The 22,996-nt window shown below is 41.9% G+C and overlaps 1 protein-coding gene across 5 annotated transcripts in view; it reads left to right on the top strand.

Annotated features, from left to right (window-relative positions):
- FMN1 (formin 1) overlaps positions 1 to 22,996 on the top strand; it is a 367,097-nt gene that overhangs the window by 207,723 nt on the left and 136,378 nt on the right. For all 5 annotated transcript variants that reach the window (XM_075330787.1, XM_075330789.1, XM_075330790.1 and 2 more), the window contains 2 exons: positions 14,096 to 14,979; positions 17,383 to 17,527. In XM_075330787.1, the coding sequence (XP_075186902.1) occupies positions 14,096 to 14,979; positions 17,383 to 17,527 (1,029 nt within the window). The remainder of the gene's footprint in view (positions 1 to 14,095; positions 14,980 to 17,382; positions 17,528 to 22,996) is intronic.

Raw genomic sequence — 22,996 nt, 5'->3', positions numbered from 1 at the left:
TTCTCTAAGGTACCCCATCCTAGTAATGATCCTCCTGTCTTGTATATGACCCCCATCCTGCTATATACAGCCCTCGTCCTGCTATATACAGCCCTCGTCCTGCTATATACAGCCCTCGTCCTGCTATATACAGCCCATTTTGTTATATACCCCATCCTGGTATATAGCCTGTATCCTGTGGCACCGAAAAAAAAAAATGTTTATACTCTCCTTTCCTCACTCCAGCAGCATCGCTTGTCCTCCTGTCTGTCAGCAGAAGCGCCGCTAAACTGTGTGGAGCCGGTCACCGTCCCCTGCAACATTGTGATGTTCTCCTGTCTAACTGTCCGCTGATGTGTGTGGAGCCGTGCGGACAGCAATGATGTCATCCCTGTGTGCACCACTCGCTACACTGATCAGCGGGCCGGCAGGCAGGAGGACATTGTGATGCTGCAGGGAACCGTGACCGGTGAGTATACTGTACTTATTCACTGTGCCCCGTGCTGCTGCTGATGCTCGGGGGGCAGTGAATATAGACACACATGATCACTCCAGGCTGTAGTTGCTAGGGGTGATCACGCGGACCGGCTATTTACTATGGGCGCACCCCCCGCCCATTATCCCGCCCACCTGTCAGCGCCGGCTTCAGCGCTGAGATGATGGGCGGGAGGATGCATGCATATGAAATGAGCGGGTCCTTGTGGTCACGGCAGGCGCTGCTACAGCCTGTGCATGCCGCCAATGACCCGCTCCACTGCAGCACCCTCATTCCCTGCAGCCCTACATTCAGACTATAAGATGCACCCCCACTTTCCCCCAACATTGGGGGGGGGGGGGAAAGTGCATGTTATAGTCCGAAAAATATGGCAAATGTGGGATCACTGCAATCAAACCAGCCCAAAGAATAAAGCGGTCTTATCAAGAATACCACATGGTGATCTACAAAAAATAAACATTATTTTTCTGATTTTTAGTGAGGTAGAATGAAAAAAGACCGCAGTTTAAGACTCTGTTCACATTTATCCTGCGCTTTCCACTGAGCATTTATATTGGGGTTTCTGTGTAAATTCCAAAAAATGTCATTCAGACCAAACCCCTGATGGAGCCACTCACTGTAAGGCAGATGCAGTCACTTTGGACTCGTCTGGTATCTGTTCCATCATTTTGGGCATCTCTTTAGTTCATTAGTGTGGAAGACCACAGTTCTGAGCATGCCTAGATAGATCCCACCAGAAAACACAAAATGGGGTCCAAAGTGTCTTCATCTGCCTTGTTATAGTGATCGGTTCCGTCTGGGGTTTCATCTGAATAAAACTTTTGGGGGATTTACACGGAAACCCCGATGTAAGTGCACAGAACATAAGAATGAGATACCAGCCTTATACTGAAAGTGATTAAAAAAAAATAATCTGTGCCCCAAAATATTACCAATAATAGCGCTAACTTATACTCCAAAAAAAAAAAAAAAACCCCACTCAGGTCCATCATCTGTCGCTGGAAGTGTTGAGGGTTCCCACGTTACTTGTAGAACAAAAACTCTTTGAAAGCGATGGCTCCCACTCACCAAATAAAATCCCAAATCCAAATGTACCCTCCCTTTTGAGCCCCGCTGTGCCTAAACCACAGCAAGCGACCACGTTTGTGCTATTATTGTAGTGGGGAGAGCGCACTTGGCAATTTATGGGTTAAGTGTCACCAGAAGCACAAGCTGGGCACTATGTATGGGCACCAGGCTGGAATATTTGCAACAATTCTCCCAGGGGGGAAAAAGGCATGAATGTTACAAAAGTCACTGTAGCCATAAATTCACTGAGAGGTGCAATTTGTACAGTGGGGTTAATTTTTTTGGGGTTTTCTGGTTTATTGGCACCTCAGGGGCTTTGCAAATGAAAGCGTCCAAATTTGTGATTATAAGGGGGCTTTACACACGACATCGCTAACGAGATGTGGTTGGGGTCACGGAATTTGTTAGCAACGTCGTTGCGTGTGACATGTATGAGCGACCGCTAACGATGCAAAATACTCGCCAAATCGTTGATTGTTGACACGTCATCCATTTCCCAAATATCGTTGCTGATTTTGGACGCAGGTTGTTCGTTGTTCCTGAGGCAGCACACCGCTACGTATGACACCCCGGGAACGACAAACAGCACCGTATCTGCATCCTCCGGCAACGAGGTGGGCGTGACTTTCATGCGGCTGCTCTCCTCCCCTCCGCTTCTATTGGACGCCTGCCGTGACGTCGCTGTGATGCCGCACGAACCGCCCCCTTAGAAAAGAGGCTGTTAGCCGGCCACAGCGACATCGCTAGGCAGGTAAGTATGTGTGACGGATACAAGCGATTATTGTGCGCCACGGGCAGCGATTTGCCCCGTGACGCGCAAACGACATGGTCGGGTGCTTTCACGAGCGACATCGCTAGCGATGTCACTGCGTGTAAAGCAGCCTTTATAAATTTAATAGCGCTCTTTGCTTTTAGAGTTTTGCATGTGCTGAAACATTCGTTTTTGACCAAATATGGGGTATCCCTGTGTTGGGGAGAAAAATGCCTAAAAAAGTATGAGGTCTATTCTTTCTTTACTCATGTAATTTATAAATTTAATGGTAAAACAGTATTTTAGTGGAAAAAATATATATTTTTTTGTATTCACATTTAAATGTTATAACGTTTTGTGGATCACCTGTAGGTTAAAAATCTTCAGTACTCCTCTAGATGAATTTCTTATGGGGTGTAGTTTTCAAAATGGGGTCACTTGTTGAGGTTTCTGCTTTTTTGGCATGTCAGGGTGTCATGCTAGATATGTGGAAATACCAAGCAAATGACAAAAAGGGAGGGGAGGAAAGAGGGAAACCCAGTGTCTAGGAGAGGGGGACTTGGAGTCTCCGGATAAAACCTTACACTGGCCTCTGGCTCACCTGACTTCCCTAGATAGGTTCCACACTTTTATACACCAAGCAGGATACCTGGCCTTGGCTGACCCTGATCTGAGCCCTAGGTAATGAACAGGTGGGATGAGCACTAGTAAATCGCACTAAGGGGTACTTCTCACACAGCAAGATCGTGAGTGAGATCTCTACTGAGTCACGGTTTTTGTGACGCACCAGTGACCTCATTAGCGATCTCGCTGTGTGTGACACTGAGCAGCGATCTGGCCCCTGCCGTGAGATCGCTGCTCGTTATACACAGTGCTGGTTCATTTTTTGGACGCTGCTCTCCCGCTGTGAAGCACACATCGCTGTGTTTGACAGCGAGAGAGCAATGATCTGAATGTGCAGGGATCCGGCATCTGGCAGCCTGCGGTAAGCTGTAACCAAGCGAAGCCCTTTGCTTGGTTACCCGATATTTACCTTGGTTACTAGCGTCCGCCACTCTGTCTGCCAGTGCTGGCTCCCTGCTCCCTGCACACGCAGCCGGAGTACACATCGGGTAAATAAGCAAAGCTGTTTGCTTATTAACCCGATGTGTACTCTGGCTAGGAGTGCAGGGAGCCAGCGCTAAGCGGTGTGCGCTGGTAACCAAGGTAAATATTGGGTAACCAAGCGCTTGGTTACCCGATATTTACCTTAGTTACCAAGCGCAGCATCGCTTCCACGCGTCGCTGCTGGTTGGGGGCTGGTCACTAGTCGCTGGTGAGATCTGCCTGATTGACAGCTCACCAGCGACTATGTAACGATGCACCAGCGATACTGACCAGATCAGATCGCTGGTGGGATCGCTGGAGTGTCGCTAAAGTGTGACGGTAGCCGAAGTCCTAAGGGATATACAGGGAAAACAAAGAGGGGAAAGCAAACAAACTTCCTCTCCCCAAGTCATCTTAGAGATAGGAACAGAAACATACAAAGATGTTTCTCCAGATGATTAGGAGCTGAAACGCTTGCAATCAGGACCATATAAAAATGTAACTATATCACCAGCAGCATAACAAGGGGAAATGCAGGTATACTGTATAGACAGAGGGTGGGGTATGATGATTAGCAGCTGAAAGGAAAAGATCTTCACAGGGTACTAAAGGGTAAAGTGTAAACCCTAACAGAGCAGACACTCAACTCTATTCACACTACAGAGGAAAGCACGGAATATCAAGGAGCAGTTTGTGCAGCCAAACGCAGCAACCATCTGCAGCCAGACACCACGGGTTTGTCAGTCAACCATGACACGGGGGTTCTGCAAATGCGACATGGTGTCTGTAATCCATTCCAGACAAATTTATGCTCAAAATCAAATAACGCTTTTTACATTCCAAACCTTGCCGGGAAAAATAGCAAAACTAATTATTGGGTCTGTATTCTCCTATAATCCATTATGAAAATGACCAATTTAGAGATAAAAACAACATATTATTGGGAAGAAAAGTGTAATTTTTGTTTCCACGTTTTAAAAAAATTCTGTGACATACCTATGGGTTCAAAATGCTGAACACACCCTTTCTTAAATGGGGTCACATGTGGGGGTTTCTGTTGTTTTAAATGCCTTTTAGAGGCCCTTCAAAGTCTACATGGTGCCTGCAGTCTATTTTGGCAAAATTTGTATTCCAAAGTTCAATTGGTACTCCTTCCTTTTTGAAGCAATGTCGTGTGTTCAGAGGTTTCTGATCACATGTGGAATATTATTGAGCTTGTAAGTAACTGGGTAACAATTTGTGGGTCCAATTATTTTATTCTCCCTGGCAAAAGTGAAAAAATTTAGGCTAAAGCAACATTTTAGAAAATAAATTATTTTTGTCATTACATTTTGCAGTAATCTGTGTGTAGCACCTGAAGGGTTAAAAACTTTCCTGACCGAAATTTTGAGGTATTTGAGGGGTGCGGTTTTTAAAATGTTATCACTTTTGGGGAGTTTCCAATATTCAGGTCCCTCAAATTGATTTAAATCTTAATAGGTCACTAAAGAAACAGGCTTTGTTAAATGTATTGAAAAAAAGTGAAATTGCTGGTTAACTTTTTAACCCTTTTAACAGCCTAACAGAATTAAAATGTTTGAGAAATTATGCAGATGTTAGGTAGACATGGAAAATGTCGTTCATTTTGTACAGCGTGACTAACTGGTTTAAGGATATAAAAATCAAAAGTTTGATAATTGCTAAATGTTCAAAATGTTTGCCAAACTTCCAATATTTTCACAAACGCAAAAAATATCAAACTAAATTTACCACTCACATAAAGTACAATGTGTATAGGAAAAAAAGTCTTTGAATCGTTGATTTGTTGAATTGTTTGAGTTATTACCGCATAAAGTGAAAGTGGTCAGATTTTCCAAAATTTCGCCTACTCAGGTCAGAAATGGCTCTCACTAAGGGGTTAACCAGTATTCCTACTCATTTACATCAAGGGTAGGGAACCTCTGGCCCGTGAGGAAGTTTTCTGCTGCCCCCGGGCAGATTCCTGGGACAGCAGTCTTCAGGCCGGCCATCGCGTCTTGCCGGCCACCAGCACTTTAAATCCCCATGTGCGCTGCGAGCACACGCATTCCGGATTCACATTTGCAAGTGACTCTCATTGCAGCACCCGGCATGGCTGCAGACTCCCATGACAGGAGCAGGTCAGCTGCATGTATTTCTATTCGCTCATATGCTCCTGTCCAGAGTGTGTGGCCCTACCGGGGGATGCAATGTGTGACTCCGGCCGAAACATTCACTACTGAACGCTGTGCTAGCAAACCATTGAGTCTTCACACTAGCCAGTGCCAGTGTGCTCAGGACTTACTTTGTGGGCATGGTTAGCCCTCTGTGCTCTCATCCGTGAAGCTGCTGCTCATCTTCTGTGGGCTTCAAGCGCTGTGTGCCTGCCCTCCGGGCTGTGTGCCCCCTCCCCCAGTGCGGTGTGTGCCACACATAGTGCTGTAAGCCCCCTTAGTACTCTGTGCCCCTTCCCCCCCAGTGCTGTGTGCCCCCGCTAGTCCCTAGTGCTGTTCCCCCCCCTCAACCCCTAATTCTATGTGCTCCCTCCCCCAGTGCTGTGCCCCCCAATGCTGTCCATGTTCTCCTGTGCTGTCCGTGCCCCCTAGTAATGTCTGTGCTCTGGAAGTGCTGTCCATGCCCCCCAGTTAACCCCTAGTGATGTCTGTGCTCCGCAAGTGTTATCAATTTCTTTCCCCAGTGCCCTGCTCAGTGCTGTCCGTGCCCCCTCAGTACTGTCCATACTCCCCTCATAATATCAGAGCCCCCCTCAGGATATCCGAGCCCCTCATGCTGTAAATAACCCCCAGTGTTGTCTGTGCCCCCCTAGTGATGTCCATGCTTCTCAGTGTTGTTAATGTCCCCTAAAGATGCCTGCTCCCGAGTGATGTTTGTGCCCCAACAGTGCTGCCTGTGCCTCCCCCAAGTGCTGTCTGTGCCCCTCAGCCATATATATGCCTCCCAGTAATGTCTGTATTCCAGCATCTCTTGTGATGTGTATATACCACAGCCCTTCCTGTGATACGTATGCCCTCATCCCCTCCAGTAATGTATATGCCCCAGTCCCTCTTTTGATGTGTATGCCTCCAGTTTCTCCACTGTGATGTGTATACCCCCAGTTTCTCCACTGTGATGTGTATGCCCCAGCATCTCCTGCTACTGACATCTGTTGAGAATTTCATGGCAATAGCTTTTTTAGAAATATATTTACCAAGAAAATTGGAAATATCTTTAACACTTATTTCACCCACTGTAAACTTCCGCTATCACGTTTTTTGCTGTAATTCCTTGAATAAATCACTACTGCCCCTTGAAAAAAGTAGCATGTGAATTGCAGGAAAGGATATCTTGGGCGTCTTTAATTTTTTATGCTAACTGGTTAAAAGAAAGCTGAGCTGTGGCTGATATGGGCAATAAGGATAGTGTTTACTATAAGACAATGTTGATGGGTGCGCTACCATAGGCATTGTGTTGTGGGTTATGTTCTTTGCACTTGAGTGACCCATTTTTTTCCCCCTTTTTTTTGACAATTACATTTTAAATGTTTTATTAAATTACTTTTTCTAAGCTCTGGATTCTCTGGTATCCAATGTATTACATATGGATGTCGCTCTTTCAAAAGCAAACCTGTTTCGAAAAATTGTTTGCAATGTTTTTTGAACAAAAATGGTTACTTGTCTTAATTCCGACCAGATGCAAGTTGTTTAGTCTCTTGCCAACTGCCAGATAGACATTATTAATTGAGGGCAATTTGATGATGATGATGATGAGAGAGCCCCGCAGAATTACCATTTAATGACCCATGCCACATTACATGGAATTTTTTTTCCTTGCTCGCTCACAAATAGAATTGCTCTATGACTAGGGAAAATATGATGCATTAAGTCCTTAAAAAAAATAGTGGAGAGGCATTTTATCAGCCATTAGTTTCATCTGTTCTCCAGATCCCTAATATGTTGACTTCATTAGAAAAGGAGAGATTAACATTGGTAGAAAAGTTTACAATATGGAAAATAAAATCTGTCTCTATGCCGCTTGTTTTTTGTGCATTGTTGCCAATGTATACAACTTTGCACATGGCTTAAGTCAAAAGTCGGGATGCTCAGAACACTCAGTTTATCATTCAAGCCATTAGTTTATTCTTTGTTCTTTTTTTGCAAGACTTATTGGCAAAGCCGTTCTTCGCAACATGTATTTTTTTTGTGGATTCTTGTAGTGATGAATGTTCAATGGAACATTTCGATTTTAATCCAAGTACCCATATATGGTGCAGAAAACGCGAAGATACCTATGCAACCGCGTAACTGGTGACATGGCAAAGATTAATCCTGCCCTTGTACATTAATGCCAAATACTTCCCTATCATTAGTCAATAGGTGTTTTTAAGATCTGTTTTACAAGCACTTAAGAAATCAATACAGCACGCACGCTCTGTAGTGTACTGAAAGTTTCTATCTTTATTACATCATGTGACCAGTTTGTATAGTATCTCAAACAAAGAAGTAACAATGCACCAATAAGAGCTGCATGGGTGTATGTAGAAATGTAAAACTTCCCCCCTCATCAGTGTTGGCACAGTCTTAAGACATCATTCAGTTATAAGACAAGATGGTTTCTATAAGAACAAATTGAATTGTATTCTCTTACATTAAATAGTTGTTGTATGGATATATATTGAAATTGTACATTTAGTACATAAGTACTTTTTTGTAATGATACTAAATAATGGGATATTCTTACAAAATAGTACCGTAAGGCTATGTGCGCACTAGAAAAGTGATTTTTCTCAAGAAAATTTCTTGAGAAACCTCTGGGAGTTGAAGATTACCGCACCTGCGGTAAAAAAAACGCACCAAATCCGCGGGAAAAACGCATGCATTTTTGCCGCGGTCTTGCCGCGGTTTTTCCGCAGGTTGGTCCCTGCGTTTTTTTTTTTATGCTGTAACTGCAATAAATAATATAGATAGATAATCGATAGACAGACAGATAATGGATAGAGGGAAAGATGGATAGATGAATAGATAGATGAGAAAGACCTATATAATGTCCAATCCCCCTGCATTTTCTAAGCTGGCACTCTTTAGTGACTTTCATGTGGCACTAAAGGGTGCCTAGCCTTGTATTTAGCCATAAAATAAATAAAAAAAAAAAAAAAAACCACGTGAGGTCCCCCCATCTTTTGTAGCCAGCAAGGGTAAAGCAGACGGCTGCAACCTGCAGACCACAGCTGGCAGCTTCACCTTGGCTGGTAATCCAAAACAGAGGGCACCCCACGCTGTTATTTTACATTAAATAATTTAAAACAAAAAACGTGGGGTCCCACCCAAATTGGATCACCAGCCAAGGTAAAGCGAACAGCTGTGGTCTGATATTCAGACTAGGGAGGTCCACTGTTAATGGACACTCCCCAGCCTAAAAATAGCAGGCCGCAGCCGCCCCAGAAGTGGCGCATCCATTAGACGTGCCAATCCTGGCACTTCGCCCCAACTCATCCCGTTGCCCTGGTGCGTTGGCAAACGAGGTAATATATGGGGTTGATGCCAGATGTGTAATGTCACCTGGCATCAAGCCCTGGGGTTAGTGATGTCATTTCACGTCCGGCGTAATCCAATAAGGGGGGGGGGGGTCCCACAGCGATCCATACCATAGTCACTGTCCCATTCAATGAAGAACAGAATGTTCCCCATTGGCTGGGAGAGCAATGCAGTGACCTGAGCTAACATCAATAGGTCAGCCCAGGTCACTGCAGGGGATGACGAGCGCTGCCATCAGGAGGTTAGATGAGATAATTACCTGCTGTGATGATCTCCTGCAGTCCTGCCATCAGCGCTGTCACTGACTTCTATGCCCGCTGCGTTGTCAGCAGTATCGCGAGAGCCCGTGACGTCACCGCTAGTGACAGTCTCGGGCCGCTCGCAAGACTGGCATAGACAGCAGTGACCGCGGTGACGTCAGGAGGCAGGAGATCATCACAGCAGGTAATGATCTCATCTCGCCTCCTGACAGCAGCGCTCGTCATCCCCGCGGCTGCACGCACTGCTGTGTGTCAGTGTCTGCCTGCGCTGCAGCGTGACAAGCTGCCGATACTGCGGGCAGACACTGACACTGACACTGCAGGGCGGGCAGCCGCGGGGCCGGAGCGGGACACAGACTGCACGGGCACCGGGAGGTCACACGGAAGTGCTTCTGTGCAGCGTCCAGAGAGTGTGACGTCTGTGTTTACTCTGCTCCACTTCCTCTTCCAGGCATAATGACATCACTCCCTTCAAAATCGCAGGCAAGCGATGTACATTACCGCAGGTAAATCGCGGCTATACCGAGGGTTTACCGCACATAATTTGCTACCTGCGGGCGGTATAACCCCGGAATTTTGCGATTACATTACAGTGAATGGAGTGAAATACCGCAGGTACCTGCGGAAAAGAAGTGACATGCACATTTTCTCAAAAAATTTTCTCAAGAAAATCTTCACAAAGAATTTTCTTGAGAAAAAAACGCAGCGTGCGCACAGCTATTTTTTTTTCCCATAGGTTTTGCTGGGGAATCTCTGCAGAAAGATTTCAAACATTTCTCAAGAAATTTCTGTAGCAAAACCACGGGTAAAACGGCCTAGTGCGCACATAGCCTTACTTCCGGTAGTTACAAGCAATTATAACAAGCATGTGGGCAAACATTTTTTTAATAATGGTTTAGTCCCTATAAAATAGCCTATGAGTGTAATATGGACCCATGGAAGAGAATTCCATAAAATGCCATGTGATGAAGCGTGTCATATACAGTCATATGAAAAAGTTTGGGCACCCCTATTAATGTTAACCTTTTTTTTCTTTATAACAATTTGGGGTTTTGCAGCAGCTATTTCAGTTTCATATATCTAATAGCTGATGGACTCAGTAATATTTCTGGATTGAAATAAGGTTTATTGTACTAACAGAAAATGTGCAATCCGCATTTAAACAAAATTTGACCGGTGCAAAAGTATGGGCACCTCAACATAAAAGTGACATTAATATTTTGTAGATCCTCCTTTTGCAAAAATCACAGCCTCTAGTCGCTTCCTGTAGCTTTTAATGAGTTCCTGGATCCTGGATGAAGGTATATTTGACCATTTACAAAACAATTCCAGTTCAGTTAAGTTTGATGGTCGCCGAGCATGGACAGCCGCTTCACATCATCCCACAGATGTTCAATGATATTCAGGTCTGGGGACTGGGATGGCCATTCCAGAACATTGTAATTGTTCCTCTGCATGAATGTCTGAGTAGATTTGGAGCGGTGTTTTGGATCATTGTCTTGCTGAAATATTCATCCCCTGCGTAACTTCAACTTCGTCACTGATTCTTGCACATTATTGTCAAGAATCTGCTGATACTGAGTTGAATCCATGCAACCCTCAACTTTAACAAGATTCCCGATGCCGTCATTGGCCACACAGCCCCAGAGCATGATGGAACCTGCACCAAATTTTACTGTGGGTAGCAAGTGCTTTTCTTGGAATGACCTGTTTTTTTGCCTCCTTGCATAACGCCTTTTTGTATGTCCAAACAACTCAATCTTTGTTTCATCAGTCCACAGAACCTTCTTACAAAATGTAACTGGCTTGTCCAAATGTGCTTTTGCATACCTCAGGCGACTGTTTGTGGCGTGCTTGCAGAAACGGCTTCTTTCGCATCACTCTCCCATACAGCTTCTCCTTGTGCAACGTGCGCTGTATTGTTGACCGATGCACATTGACACCATCTGCAGCAAGATGATGCCGCAGGTCTTTGGTGAGAACAGTCAAGGACAACCCACAGACCATCTCCATTCTTCTTCTCTGCCTTTCTGATATTTTTCTTGGCCTGCCACTTCTGTGCTTAACAAGAACTGTACCTTTGTTCTTCCATTTCCTTACTATGTTCCTCACAGTGGAAACTGACAGTTTAAATCTCTGAGACAACTTTTTGTATCCTTCCCCTGAACAACTATGTTGAATAATCTTTGTTTTCAGATCATTTGAGAGTTGTTTTGAGGAGCCCATGATGCCACTCTTCATAGGAGATTCAAATAGGAGAACAACTTGCAAGTGGCCACCTTAAATACCTTTTCTCATGATTGGATACACCTGCCTATGAAGTTCAAAGCTCAATGAGGTTACAAAACAAATTTAGTGCTTTAGTAAGTCAGTAAAAAGTAGTTAGGAGTGTTTAAATCAAGAAATTGATAAGGGTGCCCATACTTTTGCACCGGTCAAATTTTTTTTTGCGGATTGCACATTTGCTGTTAGTACAATAAACCTCATTTCAATCCAGAAATATTACTCAGTCTATCAGTTATTAGATATATGAAACTGAAATAGCTGTTGAAAAAACCCGAATTGTTATAAAGAAAAAAGGTTAACATTAATAGGGGTGCCCAAACGCTTTCATGTGACTGTATATACGTATGTATATATATATATATGTGTGTGTGTGTGTGTGTGTGTGTGTGTGTGTACATATATATATGTCCAGAAATATTTGGACAGTGACACAAGTTTTGTTATTTTAGCTGTTTACAAAAACATGTTCAGAAATACAATTATATATATGTATATATATGTATGTATGTGTGTATTATATATAATATAATATGGGCTGAAAGTGCACACTCCCAGCTGCAATATGAGAGTTTTCACATCCAAATCGGGGAAAGGGTTTAGGAATCATAGCTCTGTACTGCATAGCCTCCTCTTTTTCAAGGGACCAAAAGTAATTGGACAAGGGACTCTAAGGGCTGCAATTAACTCTGAAGGCGTCTCCCTCGTTAACCTGTAATCAATGAAGTAGTTAAAAGGTCTGGGGTTGATTACAGGTGTGTGGTTTTGCATTTGGAAGCTGTTGCTGTGGCCAGACAACATGCGGTCTAAGGAACTCTCAATTGAGGTGAAGCAGGCTGAAAAAAAAGAAAAAATCCATCAGAGAGATAGCAGACATGCTTGGAGTAGCAAAATCAACAGTCGGGTACATTCTGAGAAAAAAGGAATTGACTGGTGAGCTTGGGAACTCAAAAAGGCCTGGGCATCCACGGATGACAACAGTGGTGGATGATCGCCGCATACTTTCTTTGGTGAAGAAGAACCCGTTCACAACATCAACTGAAGTCCAGAACACTCTCAGTGAAGTAGGTGTATCTGTCTCTAAGTCAACAGTAAAGAGAAGACTCCATGAAAGTAAATACAAAGGGTTCACATCTAGATGCAAACAATTCATCAATTCCAAAAATAGACAGGCCAGAGTTAAATTTGCTGAAAAACACCTCATGAAGCCAGCTCAGTTCTGGAAAAGTATTCTATGGACAGATGAGACCAAGATCAACCTGTACCAGAATGATGGGAAGAAAAAAGTTTGGAGAAGAAAGGGAACGACACATGATCCAAGGCACACCACATCCTCTGTAAAACATGGTGGAGGCAACGTGATGGCATGGGCATGCATGGCTTTCAATGGCACTGGGTCACTTGTGGTTATTGATGACATAACAGCAGACAAGAGTAGCCGGATGAATTCTGAAGTGTACCGGGATATACTTTCAGCCCAGATTCAGCCAAATGCCGCAAAGTTGATCGGACGGCGCTTCATAGTACAGATGGACAATGACCCCAAGCATACAGCCAAAGCTACACAGGAGTTCATGAGTGCAAAAAAGTGGAACATTCTGCAATGGCCAAGTCAATCACCAGATCTTAACCCAATTGAGCATGCATTTCACTTGCTCAAATCCAGACTTAAGACGGAAAGACCCACAAACAAGCAAGACCTGAATGCTGCGGCTGTAAAGGCCTGGCAAAGCATTAAGAAGGAGGAAACCCAGCGTTTGGTGATGTCCATGGGTTCCAGACTTAAGGCAGTGATTGCCTCCAAAGGATTCGCAACAAAATATTGAAAATAAAAATATTTTGTTTGGGTTTGGTTTATTTGTCCAATTACTTTTGACCTCCTAAAATGTGGAGTGTTTGTAAAGAAATGTGTACAATTCCTACAATTTCTATCAGATATTTTTGTTCAAACCTTCAAATTAAACGTTACAATCTGCACTTGAATTCTGTTGTAGAGGTTTCATTTCAAATCCAATGTGGTGGCATGCAGAGCCCAACTCGCGAAAATTGTGTCACTGTCCAAATATATTTCTGGACCTAACTATATATAATATATATATATATATATATATATATATATATTAATATATATTAATATATATATATATATATTAATATATATTAATATATATATATATATATATATATATATATATATATATATATATATATTAATATATATATATATATTATACACATATGTGTGTGTATATATAATATTATAAAAAAAAAAATTCCTTTTCTGCTACCTGTTCACTTTCCAGAAGCTTCCTAGAGTTACTCATGGCCACAACATACTCCATAGCTCAATATTACAACAAAACTCAATGTAGCCACCATCTCTAAGACTTTGCAGGATTGTGTTAAGTGAATTTATGTTGTACGTGGATTTATTTCATATTACTTGTATCAGTTACTTATTGACCTATATGTACAGTATATATTTTGCTCTGACTTCTAATTGTATGCAATGTAAAAACTTACCGTATATATGCATTTTTTTGTCTAAATTTTTTTCATCTACTATATGATTTGCTGTTCATTTCCTGTGATATTACCAAAATGCTCATTGCTTACATATTGATTTTATGCTTTTATTCCATAGTCTCAGTTTGAAGTAGAAATTTTCAATGTACGAGGAGAACAGGCTGTACAATCCTCAAGACTGGAGGAAACCATACAGAGTCTACGAGAGCAATTAGAAAACAGACTGAATAAAGGAAAGGGTGAACTCAAAGATGCCTGTATTTCAACGGAGGATGAGAAAGTACCAAAGACCTTCCGAAGTGTTTATATTCAGACTGACAGAGACACGTTTCTGAAACCTAGTGATGAGAACAAAACGCAAAAGAACAACCACATAATTCCAAAGAAGCTAAACATCCCATCATTTAATCAGAGTCTAGCCAGCCCTTCAGAACCTCACGAGCTATCTACCATTTTGCCGCCTCCACCTCCTCCACTTCCTTTTTCTATTGGAGGTCCGTTCCCACCACCACCACCTCCCCTCCCAGGCTCTGGTCCTCCTCCGCCGCCACCCCTCCCAGGCTCTGGTCCTCCTCCGCCGCCACCCCTCCCAGGCTCTGGTCCGCCTCCGCCGCCACCCCTCCCAGGCTCTGGTCCTCCTCCGCCGCCACCCCTCCCAGGCTCTGGTCCTCCTCCGCCGCCACCCCTCCCAGGCTCTGGTCCTCCTCCGCCGCCACCCCTCCCAGGCTCTGGTCCTCCTCCGCCGCCACCCCTCCCAGGCTTTGGTCCTCCTCCGCCGCCACCCCTCCCAGGCTTTGGTCCTCCTCCGCCGCCACCACCGCCAGGCTCTGGTCCTCCCCCGCCGCCACCACCGCCAGGCTCTGGTCCTCCCCCACCTCCTGCTTTTGGCTCTTTTTTTGGTGGCTTTTCGTCAAGAGAACCTCTACCTCGCAAACCTCCATTAGAGCCTGGATGCCCAATGAAGCCACTTTACTGGACAAGAATTCAGCTTAAAACCAACAGGTAATTGTCTAGGGTGGAGTGGAATAAATTTACTGTGTGTGTGTGTATATATATGTGTGTGTATATATATATGTGTGTGTATATATATGTGTGTGTGTGTGTATATATATATATATATATATATATATATATATATATATATATATATATATATATATATATATATATATAATTTCTAGAGTAATTCTACTTAATACATATCTGTGAATTTTGTGCAGTGCTAAAATCCACACACCACATGGAAATTTGCAGGATAAATTGACTTTCTTTACAAAATGTGTCGTTTTATTGAAATGAGTTGAAGTAAAAATGAGTACACCCCATATCAAAAGCTACATCTAGTATTTTGTTTAACCTCCAAGATGTTAAAGGACAGCACAAAATCTTCGAGAATTGAAAAAGTTGGCAACATATTTTAAACATTTAAATTTACATTTTATATTTACTATTCTTCAAGAACGACCTCTTTTCGAGCTTGGATGCTGGATGGATGATCAATTTGTCTCTTCAGAGTTCCCCATAGGTGTTTAATTGAATCCATATCAGGAGACATACTTGGCCATTGACTCATTCTCATCCTGTTCTTCAGAAATTAAAGTGGTCTTAAACGTGTGTTTTGAATCATTGCCATGTTGGGAAAGTGCACATCTACCAAGGGCACAGAGTAATGATACGCATGTCCACTAATGATACCATCAATGAAATATTGTTCCACTACACCATAAGTGCTCATGCAGCCCTATATAAGATCCCTGCCACCATGTTTCACTAAAAGCACCATGTATTTCTCTATGTACTTCTTCTTTTCACCTTTGATACCCCATACTGTTTGAAACCATCAATTCCAAAGACCTTTATCTTGCTCTCATAAGTCCAGTGAATAGAGTACTAGTAGGTGGACATTTGTCTTATTTTGGCCTTATTCTGACTCTCATAGACTTGTAGTGAGACTTTGTGATGTAAGTTCTGACTTCCGGTCAGTCAGAAATTACAGGTACAAGATGGCACCGCATGACCAGAGTGGCACCGAAAAATGATTACGCGATCAGAAGGTGAGTATATGCGAGGGAACCTATATTTAAAGTGCCACTCCAGCACTGCAAAAAAACAAAATGCTCGAATAGTGCTTTAATGAAGTCCCTTTTATAGTCTACTGTTTGTGGACAGCTGTTTGATGAATAATTACATTTCCCTGGGGTTGAATTCTTGCTACTTAGAGTTTTGTTGTCTAAACTGTAGCTTTGTTCCGAATACTTTCATTGGGGTGTACTCATTTTTACAACATGGTTTTAAGTTAATTTGTTAGGGAAATTACTTTTTTGACAGTACAAAACAGCAAATCTTCTGAAATCAATGGCCCATATTTTTGGGAGTATTTTGTAGTGTTTCACACCACAGTCAGTGGTCCCTTAGTGTGGTCACGAGGCGCCAATGGGTTGCCATGATGGCGCGGGATCAGATGAAGACCCCTGACACTGTCATGACTCACTTCCTGTGAATGTCAACAGAGCACCTACATTCACAGGGGATCAGCATTTCTGTTGATCAGAGCAATGCTGAAGCACAAGCGATCGGTCACTGGAGGCATAAAGTCCCCTAAGAGGACTAGTAAAATCAATAGAAAATGTAAAAAGTTTTAAAAAATAAAAAAAAAAAGTTCAAATCATGACCTCTTGCCCCATTAAGAATAAAAAAATCCAAAATGCATGGCATCACGTTCAGAAATACCTGATATATCAAAATATAAAATTAATCTGATCGGTAAAGGGCATAGTGAGAAAATAATTCCAAGTTCCAAAATTAAGGGGTTTTTTTAAGTTGCTGCAACATTGCATTAAAATGCAATAAGAGGCGATCAAAGCATTGCATTTACCCAAAAATGATATAATTAAAAAGTCAGCTGAAGACGCAAAAAATAAGCCACCACTGAGCTCCAGATCCTGAAAAATGAGAACGCTACGGGTCTCGGAAAATGGCAACAAAAGTGCAATTTTATTTTTTTTTATTTTTGTTTTTTTTTTTTGGCATATTTCTACATTTTTTTTTTTCCTCCCCCTAGAGAAAATTATAACTACACATGTTTGGGGTCTACAAACTCGAACTGATCTGGGGAATCCTAATGCAAAGTCAGTTTTACCATATAATAAACATGGTCAATAAAAAATCCAAAAAAACATTAGCTCAATTTCACTTTTTTACAATTTCGACGCATTTCTCCAGTACAATATGGGGCAAAATGGATGGTGGTGTTCAAAAGTACGACTCGTTCTCCTGGGGGTGAAGGGGTTCATTTTTAAATTGTGTGCTAACTGATGTATTTGTTGAACAGAAAATAAACCACTTTTAGTCTAAATACACGACCTGTCCTTTAAATATGTGACTTTGTGTCTTACACGCATTTAGTGCCAATCCTTCTTTGTGGGATTCGCTGAAGGAGCCAGAAATTGCCGATATCAAAGAATTTGAAGACCTGTTCTGTAAAGCCAGTGTTCAGCAGAAGAAGAAGCCGCTATCGGAAACTTATGAGAAGAAGACAAAAGCAAAAAAGGTGAATTCTATTTGACTCTTTAATATTTTTTTTTTTTTTTATAAAGATTTGATAACCTTTTTGACCACTTTATGTTTATTCGATGAGTTTTGGTAACCTATGGACGGTCTTGTTGTCTCATGGTGTGGGCTCTCCGGCACAGCCATAAGCTGCGGTGCTGTGAACACTGATTTGGTTTCTGCTCTTTGACAAAGTAACTATAAATATGATTTATGCCCTTAGAAGAATGTATGCTAGGACTTTCTCTTGTTTGTTTTTTATTACTATGTTCTGTTAGAAATTAATGTGCTATGGACTGAACAGCAAATGTAGACTCCGAGCGGGTTTGTAAAATGTGATCACACACCAGGATGTTTTTGAGATATGAAGGATTGTGATCCATCACCCTGCATCTGTCAGCACCATGATTAACATATCAAAGCTCAAGACGGGGTTAGCATAACGGCCTCACTGGCGTCTTCTCCCCCTTGGACCTCCCTAATTGCTTGCATGTGTTTTCTGAGCTTTAGAACAGAAGTACGAGGGTCCCGCATTAGTGGAGAGATATGTGTCACCCTAGCTTGACTAGGGATTGTCCCATGAGAGAAATTCTGTGTTGGGGTCATGCAGTCATATCTCAGAGGTTTTAGATCATGAGCTCAACAGTAAAGTGTCTGTTTACAGATCCTAGAATAAGGCATTCAAGTTACGAAGCATATACACATCATTGTAGGTCAATACATACATGCATACATACATATGCATGCATGCATGCATGCATGCATGCATGCATGCATACATATGCATGCATGCATGCATGCATACATGCATGCATACATGCATACATATACATACATACATGCATACATATGCATACATGCATACATATGCATACATATGCATACATATGCATACATGCATACATATGCATGCATGCATACATATGCATACATATATGCACACATATGCATGCATATGCATGCATACATACACACACAAGCGCATACATGCACGCATACACACATGCGCTCGTGTACACACACACACACACACACACCTCAAATGTTATCGTGTATCTAACAAAATAAAATACACTACAAAAAAATTAATTCATGAGAAATATTAAAACGTGAGTCATTAATACTGCCAAACTGAACACACACTGAACCACTATGTGCCTTTTGATGTTTGTGGAGGCACACTTTATATTTTTTTTTTTTTGCTTTAGTTATGGTTTCCTAGTTATAAGTACCCTATATGCTAGGAGGCAACGATCCTGATGTTTTCTGCAAAAGACTTAAAAAGTATAAAATTGGCTTACAGCATTGAAGTAACATAAGCAACACTTTGCATGTGCGCATGTGACATTCTGCTGGCAAGCTCTTCAGCTGTACTTCCTTCACCCAAACACAATCTTTATTGTCTCCTTAATAGTTCAGACAGCTACAGTGCTGGTCATGGCCCATTCTCAGTCACCGAATGTATGTCACAAATTCTGTGACCCCAACGACATCTCATTAGCGATGTTGTTGCGTGTTAAGCTCCCTTTAAGGTCAAAAATTGCTCCATCAGTAAGAGGTGACTGCGTAAAATAAGAATTATTAAAAGTACTCAAGATACTTGCAGTATATTGCTGTATTTAAACAGACAATTGAAAATAGAAAAGTAGTAAATATTCTTTGTATTAAGTGTCTAATCAAATTTTGTTGTGTGTAGAACAATCCACATTGGCAAAAGTAGCCAGTTAAAAAATCCAAATGGATAAAATTGGTCAAGAAAACAGAGGTTTATTGACTTAAAATGTAGTAATAGGTCTTCTTTTTGGGCTAGGTCTTCATGGCTACCTGTTTCTGCTCCAAAATACAATAGAAAATTCTTCTGTCAAAAGCAAAACAAGTCATTTTGAGTGCGACCCACCAAAACCCAACCGGTTTCGATTTTTGCCAACTGATTAAGTTGTGAAAACTTTATCATTACAGTATAAATATTTTTCGCAATAAATAGTTGCAATGTTGCAGATCAACACTGTATTATTTTTACTGGACCACAAATCACCATGTAGGACTTGCCTAAATTGGAGAATTTTTTTAGTTTTGGTTTAAAAAAAAAAAAAAAGCAGAAAAGATTCCCTGCCAGACTATCCTGCAAATCTACCCCAAATCGCAAGGAAAATAATGGCAAAATCTTTAGCAAAATGTTGCAACTGATCATAGAAAAGGATTAAAAAAAAAAAAAAATTGGGAAACTAATAAGCAATTTATGAACCCGGTCAACTTTAGGAATGAAATTCAGAGACTTGAAGTTGAAAGTGAAGAAGTAGATTTCCAGATAATCTGTGAGTGAAGGGTCTATAAAATGTTCTTGATTGCGGGCTCATTTTGGTAATGTTTAACTTGTGTAGTATTTTATTGCCATTGTTTGTTGTTTAATTTCCTTGAGAAACTTCAGTAAAGCCTTACAAAAAATGATGTAAGCTGGTTAAAATTTAGACAAAACCGGACACCAAAGATTAGATGTCTCATTCCTCCACCACCCGCCCCTCTACGTCATCCGAATGTGCTGGCTTCATCGGTCTATAGCAGCAGAGCAGAATTTTGTATTTCAATTTGCTTTGGAGACAAGACTTGCATCCTTTGATGAGGGGAAGCACAATAATGTAATAATATCCCGCATGTGTCATTTGAATGCCAAGTCTATGGTACCTTGTGAAAAATAATTGTTTATTTTTGTTTTTTTGCTAGTGTGATATTCTCAATTATTTCAGTATTTTTTTTTTTATATATTGCCCTAACATATAACTAGATTTAAAGAGAATCTGTCATCCTGTTGTGCTTTTTTTTTTTTTGTTAATATGGGCATACATGTGGCTTAGAGGTGAGATTAGCCATACCTGTATGCCTCATGGATGAGGGGTCATTTGGCAAAATCATCTTTTATAGCTTCTGTCTTCCAGGCTATGGGGCGTGTGCTGCCCAGAATATAAGCCTGCCTCCAGTCTTCATTATATAGCATTCCTCCTCCCCTTCTCTTCAGAGTCCCTGTGAGGTCAGGTGTGCGCCTGGAAATCTTGTGCCTGCGCATTATGCCTGCCGTCCCTGCACTGGCCGCCTTTCTGTGGGCACAGGGCTTCAATTTTGCTGTACACAGGTGCCTTGGAGTCACTGCTGCTTCACTCTGCAGAGGAGAGACTGCGAGCAGAATGCACAGGTGCGGGATTTCCGTCCGCGTATCTGACATCATAGGGACTCTGAAGAGAAGGAAAGCAGGAATCCTATATAATGCCGGCCCCAGGTCTTCTTATCCTCCAGGGAGCACATGCCCCGTAGCCTAAAAGAAGATATAAAAGAGGATTTTTACCAAACAACCCCTCATCTAGGAGACATCCAGGAGGCATCATTGCTATGAGTACGGACCCTCCAGTCCGAAACGCGTAAGCATACACCCTGCATTGGTGAACCATATTTTTTTTAACATGTCAATTTTTGGATTATTTTAAAGAAATGGAATACAATTTATTTTTTTTATAGATAGATATATATCTCCTGGTCGAGCTGCTGGAATTTTCTAAGAGTTCCTTGTCTGTGCATGATTCAGGTAGTGCTTGATAAGACAGAAGCCTTTGAGGTTCTGGTCGGTCAACAGATTGTTAATGACTTGGTCTTTCTCCCAGAGGGCCAAATCTCACAAATAATTGTGACCATGTGTATTTGTGTTTAGAGACCTGAACGTCTTGGCTGAGCATTATGTGGACTTCTCAAATATTTAGAATAAAAGGATTTTGGGTGTGGGGTGTTTATCACTGAGATTTTTTTTTCTTCCGTTCTTTTGGGCTGAATTTTCCTGGATTTCTTGAAGATGTTTACCCGTTCACTGCTGGCAAAGCCAACTAAATACGATTCTTGGGGTTTTTTTTTTGTTTTCTTCTGTTATTAACGATGTCAAGGGAGCACGCTTTAGCTAGCTCTAGTTTGCAAGTTTTTGCTCTCTATATATTTACTCTTAGTTTAGTTGTTGTAATTTGTCAAGCAGCTTGGTTATAGCTTGAGTGTTATCACACAAGAGGTAGTCCCCTGCCTAAATAGTGACGGTGAGCTTGCCACTGCAGTTTTCACTTGGGACTGTGGGCCTCATACTCAGGACTGTTGGGTGTCTTAGAAGCCAGCACCCAGTGATCATATATCTAGTATCCATCTCGTGGCTTGGTGATGAATGTTAATGGGGCATACTCTTAATATAAGCTGTGAGGAGCTTTACACAGATTGGACTATTTAAACCAATGGATATTAAGCGGACTTTATCCATCACTAGCTACATCTATCTTATTGTTGTGCTTGATTAGCGATTTGCTTGGTCTCAGTTTAAGATGCTCTTGACTGAGTGTCTCAGAGGTCTCCATTAAGCCATTGTTGGACCTGAAACAGAATGTCAACAGGCTGGTCTTTATGGACTCTAATATAATTGGGCCTACAGTTGGATTCATTGCCCTTCAGCAGGGGATTTCCCAAATATGCATTTTTTTCAGACTGGGCTTCTGGAACCTTCTGCATACTTTAAGCTACATGTACAGGGTGGGCCGCCATAAGTATGGCTACACTCTGATAAAATGGAAGTGGTTGCTGATATCCCCTTACCGTTTGTGACATATTAGTACATTTGAGGCATAACATTTGATGCCAGGTGACGCCCATGGCGGCCATATGCAAAGCTGCCATTTTGAATTCAACGTTACTTTTTTTTTTTTTTTTTCCAGGATGTATCCATACTTATGGCCCGCCCACGGTGTATCCATACTTAAGGCTCACCCTATAGCTGTTTATGAGGATGGGTTTGAGCACTTCTGCCTATCCAGGGGCTGATCCTAGTGGAGGGATAACAATAAACGACATATTTGGTCAGTAGGTTGGTGCTGTGAGGTGGAGGGGCGAGGATCTGTTGCCGCAGCCAGGTCCTGGTGTCCATGGATGGCCTATAGAAATTGAAGTTTCTACGATCATAGTATCCGACATCCGGAGGAACATAAGGGTTATGGTTGCTATAATACAGTGTACGGAAGAAATTAAATTGTTTCATCATTAACCTGCCTAGTTGATTAATGCAACCTCAGATCCTCACATAAGCCATCAACGTTTGATTATTGTTAATATGCCTTGTTTATATAGGCACAGTGGCTTGTCTGTACGAACAGCTACTCCTGGCTCTGCAAGTCATCCTAGAAACTTCTATATGCAAATATTTTAGTTACTGTACTACCATTCCTTATAGCATACCCATGGTTTTAATTTTTATTTTATAAATCAATAGTACAAAATAAATCAATATCTTTTGTCAGACAAATTTGCTTCTTTCTTCTCCTGGATTGATCTTTCATGCTCAAAATTCTCAGATTTTTATATTACCAAGATTGGAGATGTCAGTTGTTTACTAAGAGAGAAAGGAGGGGGGAGGAGTTCTGCCTCTAGCGCCTTCCTGTCCATCTACGCTATGGAATCT

The sequence above is a fragment of the Anomaloglossus baeobatrachus genome, chromosome 12 (genome assembly GCF_048569485.1).
Source record: "Anomaloglossus baeobatrachus isolate aAnoBae1 chromosome 12, aAnoBae1.hap1, whole genome shotgun sequence".
Taxonomy (NCBI): Eukaryota; Metazoa; Chordata; class Amphibia; order Anura; family Aromobatidae; genus Anomaloglossus; species Anomaloglossus baeobatrachus.
The sequence above is the reverse complement of the archived record's forward strand: the minus strand, read 5'-3'. Positions and strand labels throughout refer to the sequence as shown.